An 11,147-nucleotide genomic window follows, 5' to 3' on the forward strand; every position below is an offset into this window, starting at 1 on the left:
AACACATAAATCAGCTAATACGTGGAGGTAATCCTATGGTAAGCTCATTCAAACTAAGCAAAATGGATTTCTGACCTGCAGAAGACGCAGCCTCCAACATCATTCTCTTGTGTTTGGACAATATGAATGCATCTTTTAAATATTTGCTCTATATATATAGGATAATCTCAAGCAACCCTCCCAGCAGCAATTGCAATTGCATTAGTATTACTATCCAAACACTTCTCTCGTTGATGAAGATTATGACGATATCGGCAATACCAGTATCCTTGTGGAATACTTGACAACAAGAAAATCTGTGATTAAAAAAGTGTTTAAAATATAATACTAGAGCATAAACATATAAAAAACATAAGATGATGATGTGCAATCATAACTGAAAACAGATGGATAGGTGCATTTAAAAATAGATTACCATGTTATCCATCCATTACGAATCTCACACTCAATGTAAAATATTTCTTAAAAAAGTCACTAACATTAAGGAAATGTTGCATATAGAACTTTGAGTAGGCCTTTTTTAAAGAAAAGCATGTGAATATCAGCACATCACATATTTTGACATTGTTTTTTTAAAAATTGGGTTTCTATACAAGCTCTGTTTAAATGTTATGTTTAAGAAAATATAAACAAAGGAAGGAACAGCAAACCTCACAGCCTATAATTAAAGCCTCTGATCCTTACAAAACAAAATGGTAAAAACAGCCATAGATAAAAGCCTAATTTTTTAAACACACGAATAACTTTTGCTCCTTGTAAGAATCAAGCTGTATACCTTTCTCAAAGAAATAGTAATAATTGTACCTGGATGGAAAGCCCTTGGACAAAGATTGCAAAGAAGGGGATCTCCACCATCTGCTCAAATGAACTACATATACATGGTCAAATAATGAACCACAATTGTAATTACAGTTGAATAAAGAACCATTAAATGTTGAAACATGAAATCTTAACATGCATATTCTTAAATGTTTTTTTTTTTAAAAGGTGAGAATAATAGTGAATATGCTCATGGCAACCATTTATATACTTAAAAGAACTATTAGATGCTCATATATGAAATTCTCAACATGCACAGTGTTAAATATTTTTGTAGAAATGAGAAAAACATCATGGAACGCCAATTGTGTCTCTTAATGATGTATCACAATATTATTAACCCCTTTTCTTTGATCAAGTTTCAAATATTTATAGCATTGGCATGTGTTATTAGTGAGAAATGAGAATTAAATCTTATTGATTTTATTTTCCTATTTTGGTGATGATATGTAAGCACATCTTTTTTGCTGTGTCAAATATTAATCTTTCAACCACTTTGAAAGCTGTTTGACATCATATCTAGTCTATCTAAATGCACTTTCATCACACACAGCACCATTAGTTTTGACATGATTCGTGAGAAACCTTAAGCTCTCTCAATTTGGACAAAGCTGATGCTAAGAACTCAGTTTTTCTGTTTATTTTCCAAAAGATATTTGAAGGGAAAAGGAGTCTAAATTTAGTGCAAAAAACTCTGTTTTATAGTAATTTAGATGCATGGTCTGATAAATGTTCTTCAATAATTAAAACTTGCCAAAAAGTTAAAAAACAGAGATTAAGAGTAAGAAATCAAGAACACTTGTAAAACACTGACAATGTTGGTCAACATGCAGAGCTTATCCATAGTAAACATGTGCAGAAATGACAGTAAAAATAAGATCAAAACAGATGAATCTAAAAGTGTGTACTTATTATTGGACAAGCGCATTCATCCACAGTTATGCAATGAATTAGTCTATTAGAGTTGTGTCGTGCTTTCATTCATCTTCAGAAAAATGTTTTGAGAAGCAGCAAAACAAAGACTTCCATTTCTATACTGTTCAATTCTCTCCCAAAAATATATAACGAAAGATAAGAAGAAAAATCAAATCAACAGAAACAATATACAATTTTTCTCTATATGATTTGAAGTAAAATAAAGAAGAGAAATTTCAAACCAAGAAAAGTGAGCAGCTTCAAGCTTAGGCAGGGGTATAGAGAAAAAAACAAGCTTTCATTTCTATGCCAAACCAATATAGGGCACAATTATTTCCATGAATTAATATCTTGAAATGAAAACAAAATCAATATGTTCAATTCCAAAAGCAATAAAGATGCATGATCAACTGAGTTTCCTGTGATCATGAACTGTTTATTTACTAGTAGAGATGATGATTGTAATTGGTCCTATATATGTTAATTAAATATGTTGGTCTGAGTATTTAATCTTGGTTCTTTTAAACGGTACCTAAAGCTTTTAGATGATAAATGCCATCTAACATTCATGAAACTCAAATTTTCTGTCACCTCTAGTTTTGGTTCATTTTTTTACAGTGGTTGAGAATGATGCTGAACTTATAGCAATCATGAGCTATATTTTCACTATTAGTGACAATGGGCATAATTAGTCCCTTATAGGTTAATCAAATACATTTTGGCTTGAATATTTAATCTAGCATAATTGAAATAATAGCTAAAGCTTTTAGATTGGATTGAAGTTATCAAACATTCATGAAACTGTCATTTGGAATCTACATGGTCCTACATCAATTATTGAATATTTGTGGGCTCTGAATATTTAGTCCTAGGATTTTCGGCATGGCAGAAACTAAATACATGGCCATAATGAAAACCTGCATGGTTAACTTTCAATAAAAAATAAATAAAAAATAAAAAAAAATAAAAAACAAAAAAAGGAAGAAGAAGAAAGAATAACAAATAAGGTCCAAAGATATAATTAATGAACATTATGAATGGTAAATGGAAACAAGCATGCTTAACTAAAATGATCTCTTGAACGGCCATGAAAACATAATCCACTACAACCATAATGGGCAGAGAGCCTTAAGAATTTACATTGCCTTCACTCTAACCCCATTCATTAGTATGTCATCCCAACACAAAGGTACACATGAGTCGAATTTCAAATTTGTTATTTAATTTCTTTAAAAAATTCAGGATGACAAGCATCCTTCCAAAGCATGATACCAAGCTCAGAAAAATATTGGTTGACTAAGATATAGAAGAAAGCAAACATCATAAACAGGGTTTACATCAAACTTTGAACCCAGAAAATTACTTTTTATAAATTTTAGCTTGGGCTTCCTCCGAAATCAAATAGTTCACAGATCGAAAATCGTTAATTGATAAAATTAACCAAAGATAAGAAGAGATTATTTTTTGTTTCCATTTAAGTGAAACTTACAATCCAATGACAAAATTTATGAACTTAACTACATGCATATTGTGCAACTTAAATCAGTATAAGCGGAAGTTTCTCCAGAACCTCCCATTGTTATAAGATTTTCTTTTGACCAATACTTTATTGTTTTCAAGTAATATTCTACATGTTTGAATCAATTAACCAATGAATTAACAAGCACTAGGCCAAACATGTGAGCATTTGGAAGCACTTATGTCATGTTCCATAATGAAGTGTGATCAAGAATTAAAACATGTACTGCCATCATGTTAGTACTTTTGTCTTGCACCCTAACATAATGTAGGTATATAAGTTTTTACTTTAGCTTTTTTTTTAAAAAAATTTCTTTAAATAAATTATAAAAACATATCAAATGACACAGGATTAGGTGAATGTTTGGTACTATTATAGAAACAAATCAAGAATTAAAACATGCACTACCTTCTGCTGCTCTCAATCTGCTACTACTTCCACAATGAATAGGTTACTCAGAACTTGCATATTTGGTCTAAGAGGATATAATATGACAAAATGAACGGGTTAATGGCAAGAATTTTGAAATTCAAAATCAAATTAAAAGGATATGAAAAAATGATAAAAAAAAAATGTACTTTTGTTGGATGCTATTGATAGAGAGAGAGAGAGAGAGAGAGAGAGAGAGAGAGAGAGTGGATCAGATGCCTTGCATTGATGGACAACCCTTTAGGTCTACATATAGACAAACAACAATACAAGTATATGATATATATATGTATACATATACACATATACACACATACAGGTATGCATACACATCTAAAATACATCTAACAGCTATAACATTTCAAAAGCACATTTTTTTTTAAAGATTTAGACTCCGTTAGACACAAACGAGATAGTGATGAAACAACTAATGGATGCCCACAATGATATAATGTATTTTTCCATGATGTAATGTATTTGTATCAGCACCAATAAACTCGCCATCCCTCTCGCTGTCAATAATAACCTGTCTCTCCTTTCATGTCACAACCCGCACAATGATTATTTGAAATATGATTTTTATTTAGGAATAATCATCAATTAAGGCACAATCACTATGTTAAAAAATGAATCTTATTATAAGGATTAATTTTATTCCATTTGCCAACTCTACAGAACTATAATCAAGATCATCAATTAATGCACAATCATAAATATCATAGAAGAAAATTACTGCATTTGACTAATGGTATACAAAACACGGGAAAAAAAAGACTGCTTCTTGTTTTCTGTCCAATAGAAAATGTCATAAGTAATTTTATCATAAAGTAGGTAAACCAATAAAAGATGGCTAGTGAAGTTGTAAAACCATACAGAGGTAGTAGCTGATCTGGAATTCATTAACCCTACCAACAAAAGCCAAATGTTTCATCAGCACGAAAACACTTGGTAATCCAAATAAAACTGACCCTAAAAATCTAAATTACTTCACAAGCTTGGCAATGAAGACAACCAACAAGGGATTTGCTCTAATAGAATTACAAACTTGTGTTTTCACACAAAACTTGCAAAATAAACAACTTTATGATTCTGAATTTCAATGTCTTTATATCACCAACATAGCAGGAAGATATATACAAACTATTGCAAGAAGTAATGCAAGTTGCTAATATATCACAGTGACCATGGCAATTATTTTGTAAACATGGTCCTTAGATGATCTCACCTTTTTAAAGAATGTAGTGATAGAACAGACATATTTCAATCTTTCTATTTAAATTAAATAAAATTCTAAATACATTGGTGAATTGAGTTATAAGCCATATTTTTTGCAGCATCTTGAAACAGGTTGAACTCCATCAGGAATTCATCCCGAATAAACAGCAGGTGTTTATTTTTCTGAGGAAAACATAATAAAAAAACAATTATAGCAACATTCAAAAAAGTAGTTGTCCAGAGCCATTGAATTCTTTTACTTTAGTCACAATATTTAACTTAATCAATTTAAAAGTGCACTTATTTAGTCAAATGATGTGACACTTAATCATAATTAAGTGTACTAACTATTTTATATATATATTATTACACACCAAGATTAAATGCCTCAAAATTAAGAGAAATAGGCTAGCTTATCCAATGGAAGACCTACCAATGTGATTATAATAACCAAACAAGTCGGATTATGATGCAAGGTTAAAAGATTTGCATGATCAATGGTTCACAATGATCATACCGTTAATTGCATGTTCTAGTGAGCAAATAAGGAACAACACACTACTTTAAAATCAAAAGACATTTATCCCCATTCTCCAACAAGTTATTATCTACTAGTATATTTTTCCATTTTTCATACCTAAAATATTCTTCTAACCCATTGTTTTGTTCCCATCAAGGCTCATATGGAAAACAAATTCATAAATAGTTTCACAGAAAGATACACTTGCATCAAAAGATTTCACAGAGTGTAGTTTGGTGTTGATTTGTACCTAAGAATTTGTGACATATCCATTCCTTAATTGTCTATATATAAATACGCCTAAGCAAGTATATTCCTATCTATGTAATCTTCACCATACACGCTTTGGTAAGAAAAATCTTTCAGACTTGTGTTTGCCCTCAAATTGTAAATATGAAATAATGACTTCATATCTTTAAATTGTTAACACCTCAAAAGTTTCTTGGTTAAATAATCACAAATTTGTACTTGGAAGGCCATATTCTGCTTGATTTATATTAGTTTGTGATCTCTTGGGTATGCATATATGACAGAGCAAATTTAAATTATTACCACTTCATTATAGACAATTTCATTCTTGATTTATCTTAAACCTATTAAAGTTACAAATTAAATCACGCTGTTTGTAAATCTAAGATGTTTTCTGTTTTCGTATCATTCCTCTACTATTATGTCTTTGTCCTTTTAAATTCCATTTCAAACATAGCTGAGTATCTTATCAATTTATAAAAAAAAAGAACTTAACTAAGTTACTAAGCATTGATCAACCACTGTAAACAGCTGTCCATATCCCTGATTGTCATGCAACCATGCATATTAGCATGAACAAACACGAAACCAAATTAGGAAAGAATTTTGCTTGAGGATATCACATCATATTTAATTGCCATGAGACTATGCTTATCAAAGAGTTTTACAAAATCAATCATTAGTTCTGGAAAGCTTGGTGGTGATTTACAAATTTTAGGAGTACTTGTAGAAATTAATGCTTTGAATTTTCAGGTATCAAACATCATCAAACAGGATAAAATATGAATCATAGTGGAATTTAAAAAGCAAAAAGATAGACAACAAAGTACAAACATCAACTAAGTGCATTTCAAAAAAGAAACAAGCTCATTAATTAATTAATTTTTTTTTTTTGCTAACTCAACTATTAGAAACAAAACTCAACAAATAACCTACATATTTCACAAGAAACACAACCGAACAATATGAAATCCGTCACAAAATTATATATATAAAAAAAGATTGCAATTCAATCAAATTCATATAATGTCTCACTGCAATCCTATCACGATGCTTCTCCAGGATCCTTGCAGCCTCAGCCCTCCTCTTCTCTGCAAGTCAACCAAATCAATTCCATCAACCAAACCAAAATTAGACTACAAACAGGGGAAAAAAGAGCAGAAATAGCATTGAAATAGGGGGAAAAAATAACCACAAAACTTGGAGCAGATGGCTATGATTACAGTTCTGATGTCTCTTCTCCTTGGAGTTGTCGCTTGAGCAAATGAAGAGATGACTGTGATTAGGGCGATGTCTCCACTCCTCAGGGTAGCCACTCGTGCAAACAAAGAGGGCTTGAGCGGCATCGAGTATGACTATGAGGGATGAAGGAGAACGATGCTTTTGGATGATATTTAAGGGGTTGTTTCTTTTTTTTTTTTTCGATTTTGTTTTGTTTTGTTTTTGCTTTGGTTTTATTTTATTTTTAATTTTTTTGAAAACAAAAACATGTTTGGATAAAAAGTTGTAAACAAAAATATTTGGTTAGCATAAAATTATTATAACACTTTTTTATCATTTTTTTAAATCCATTTTGTAAAATTTTTTTATAAAACTTTATTTTTCATATTAGTTTACTTGATTATATTATTAAATAAATTTAATAACATAGACTAGTATTGTATGGGTAAAAAATATCTCATAAAAATTGCACCATTTGGAACTAAAAAAAATTAGATCCATTCAATTTAAAAAAAAATAAAAGCAGAAGAGGGGCAATATAGAGACATAGTCATAATTTTTTTTAGATCAAGTAAAAAGTTAATAGCTCATACAATAGATTTTTACAAATATTTTTTCAATATATATATGTGTTATATCATAGTTTATAAAAATCAAGGGTCAAGCAATGATTTTCATAAATAATTTCTAAAAATATAATTTTTTATACTATATAAATTAATTTGTAAAATATCAAGCCAAAATAATAAATTTTTATAAATATTTTTCTTAAAAATATTTTTTTAAAATGGTACCAATTTTCATTATGCTTATCCCACTGAATAAGTTGGTGTAAATATGTTATAATGCATATAGCCCATTCTAAACCATTCTCAATAATTAAAAATCATACAATATAGGCTGCTCTTAAAGCATATTTTTCCTCTTAAACAAAAACCAAGAATTTAGATAATTATCAAGAACCGTGATTGATTGTGACACATCAATATAAAGGCTTTTTTTTTTTAAATATTATTATTTTTAATTAATTACTAGAATAGCCATTTTTAGAATTATTTACCAAACTAGGCATTTTTATTTTTTTAATTTTAAATTTTTTTAATAACTGTGGGTTCCACTGGTTTTTTAATATTAATTTTTTTTAAATCGGCAGGTCCCACTAGTTTTTAATATTAAAATTTATATTTTTAAAACTGGATGGGTCCTACTATTTTTTTTAATTAAAAACAATTTTACACTAAAACCCTTATTATTTCATAAAATTTTTTACAACTAGTTTTATTCCCACTTCTACTTTCACTAATCCTAACAGATAAAAATTATGGGTAATATTCGGTCAAAAATTTAAAAGATAAAAATTGTTGTGGTTAAAATTTTTTATATACATAAAAATTAAAATTATCTCCAATATTAGAATAGTCAAATATGTAATTGTTAGGGTAGGTGGAGAGTATTATTGAGGGGTTGATGGGATGAATTATTGGTGGCAAATGACACCTACCCCATTCACAACAGCCATTGGATCAAATTGATCATAACCATCCTTCACAACAGCCATTGGATCAAATTGATCATAACCATCCATTTGTTAGGTGGAGGCCTAAAAATCATCTCATAGTTAAATATGTAATTATTAGGGTAGGTGGAGAGTATTATTGGGGGGTTGATGGGCTGAATTATTGGTGGTAATGGCACCTACCCCATTCATAAGAGCCATTGGATCAAATTGATCATAAATATCCATTTGTTAGGTGGAGGCCTATACAAACCGTCCAAGCCCCTTTTGTGAAAACACAAGCATTATTGTATGAAAGATCCATAAATATAGAGAAGTTCTCCTCTAAAATTTGAGTCATTTTAGTTTCTTTATTTTCTTGCAAATTTATTTTAGTTATTTTATATTTAAGCTAGCAAAATTCATATTCTTGTCACACTGAACAAAAAAGGCTACTTTAGTTGAAAGGAACACCGACCAAGGGTTGCATGGACTATTGATGAAAGTAGAAGTGAGAATAAAACTAATTGTAAAAAATTTTATGAAATGATAAGGGATTTAGTGTAAAATTGTTTTTAATTAAAAAAAACTAGTAGGACTTATCTCAGTTTTAAAAATATAAATTTTAATATTAAAAAACTAGTGGAACCTGACGATTTAAAAAAAAATTAATATTAAAAAACCAGTGGAACCCACAGATATTAAAAAATTTTTAAATTTAATATTAAAAAAATAAAAATGCCTAGTTTGGTAAATAATTCTAAAAATGCCTATTCTAGTAATTAATTAAAAAAAAGTAATATTTTTTAAAAAAAGCCTCAATATAAATCAATGCGGTAAGTATCATTTAAAGCTCTCCTTAGGATTCCCTTGCCCTAATTTAGGTTTATCAAGGATCCAACCCAAAACCAATTCATTAGATTATTGAAAAGTGAACTAGAACAGGTTGGTACATCAAATCAAACCCTATTGTCATTATCTGCACACAATACAACAACACAGGCTGCTAACACTTACCTTCTCTATCATTGCAAATGGTTCTGCTGCATTTAATGAGCATTCTTAATTCAGAAAAAGATCAGAAACACAAGTTACAGGAATGCTCAACTCAACAAATGGAGAACCATCATATAGATATATATATATACTTAAAAGAGAGAAAAAAAAAACCTAAACTGCAATTAGTAAGTCAAATACGAATAATATCAAATAAAACAATACTAGAAAATACTTCTCATTATACTATACTTGAAAATCTTACCACATTGTTCTCGGAGTGTGTCCCCTCTCTCAAAAGTCTTGTCCAGCGTGATCTTCCCCAGTTCACTCCCATCTGTGCCGACTGAATCACTGCATATATATGGTTCTCAACTCCATATGATGTGAGGATTGGATCAACAATCTACAACTACCACCAAATTAAAAAAATAAAATAAAAATCACCACACTGATTGACAAAACAAATAACAGCAAAAACACTAAACAAGATGAAACGAAACACAGAAGCATAAGATCTTCACATAGAGGACTTCGTCGATGTGGGTGCTGGCATCGTCCTAGGTGATCGCAAACTGGTTAGGAATTGGGATGGCCTCTTCCTTGAGAGTGTGGACATATGCGATCCGGTCAACCAACGGGACAAGAATGTAGATGCCGGAGTGAAGGTCTTAAGGTACTTGCCGAATCTCTTCTTATTCAGCATAATTCGTACCCCCCACTTCGTCGGCGATGGACTCTGAAATATGAGATTGCAACGGGATTCAAAGCGCAAAATAGAACTCAGAATGCAAGCCCTGAGCTATGAATCGGTTGAGAATCGAAGCAGGAGAAGAGACGGGATTAGGGTTAGGGTTTGGCAAATGGAGAGGCGGGAGAGAGAGAGAGAGAGAGAGAGAGAGAGAGAGAGGGATTCACGAGAAAGAAAGAAGAGATGGGCAAATGAGCATACCACTACCTCGAGACAAGAACGTAGATGCCGGAGTGAAGGTCAAAATCGAACTCGGAATGCAAGCCTTGAGGTATGAATCGGTTGAGAATCGAAACAGGAGAAGAGACGGGATTAGGGCTAGGGTTTGGCAAATGGGATTCAAGAAGCAGGAGAGAGAGAGAGAGAGAGAGGGATTCACGAGAAAGAAAGTAGAGTTGGACAAATGGGCATACCACTACCTCGGGATAAGGATTCATTATCGTGCGGTTGATAATGCGGGATAGTCACATCAATTCTGTTTATTTATTTTGATTATTATTTATAAATTTTTTAAATAATCAAACGCCTCTTTTAGAATTTCAATTAATATTGATTTATTAAATAAAAAATAAATTTATATTTAAAATTATACAACATTTTCCCATACATAATATATTTATTAGTGCAAATGGTCATTTAATTTATTGACATCGGATCCTAGTATTAGGTATTTGCGTCTCATCGAGATGGCGAGTTTGAGCATATAATAAAAACATCACAAATCATTTCAAGTAAGCGGCATCTTTTAATTGCACGTAAAATATTTTATAATATTTGTCTAGCATGCCTTTGAGTCCCAAAATATTGTAACACATTTTGCAACGTTCTTGAATGATCATTTTTTTGTGATGTAATTTGATTCTTCATGAGATGTTTTTTGTTTTTTGTCACATATTATTGTAATATGTGTCCCAAATTTACAACATTTTTACATGTTGCAAATTTATGCTTCACAAATAACATTTTTTTTTCTTGTTGTAGTAATGGTAGAAATAGAAGCAAGACCAAAAGGCCGTCG

General features: G+C 30.7%; 1 protein-coding gene across 1 annotated transcript; it reads right to left on the minus strand.

Moving 5' to 3' along the window:
- Window positions 1-138: 138 nt before the first annotated feature.
- LOC120264982 lies at window positions 139-10,529 on the minus strand. The gene is made up of 6 exons (XM_039272918.1): window positions 10,337-10,529; window positions 9,903-10,148; window positions 9,644-9,732; window positions 6,702-6,757; window positions 805-855; window positions 139-296 (listed from the first exon to the last, which is right to left on the minus strand). The coding sequence occupies exons 2-6, from the start codon at window positions 10,082-10,084 to the stop codon at window positions 168-170; spliced, it is 507 nt and encodes a 168-aa protein (XP_039128852.1). The 5' UTR covers window positions 10,085-10,148; window positions 10,337-10,529; the 3' UTR covers window positions 139-167.
- Window positions 10,530-11,147: the final 618 nt, after the last annotated feature.

The sequence above is a fragment of the Dioscorea cayenensis genome, chromosome 7, assembly GCF_009730915.1.
Source record: "Dioscorea cayenensis subsp. rotundata cultivar TDr96_F1 chromosome 7, TDr96_F1_v2_PseudoChromosome.rev07_lg8_w22 25.fasta, whole genome shotgun sequence".
In the NCBI taxonomy this organism is placed as follows: Eukaryota; Viridiplantae; Streptophyta; class Magnoliopsida; order Dioscoreales; family Dioscoreaceae; genus Dioscorea; species Dioscorea cayenensis.

Bases quoted from the DNA above. Each gene is read 5' to 3' on its own strand.
- LOC120264982 (XM_039272918.1), bottom strand. From the start codon at position 10,084: ATGCTGAATAAGAAGAGATTCGGCAAGTACCTTAAGACCTTCACTCCG. The intron at 6,758-9,643 runs GTAAGATTTTCA...GTTGACTTGCAG, and splicing joins CACACTCCGAGAACAATGTG to AGAAGAGGAGGGCTGAGGCT. The intron at 297-804 runs GTACAATTATTA...TTTTAATCACAG, and splicing joins TCCAAGGGCTTTCCATCCAG to ATTTTCTTGTTGTCAAGTAT.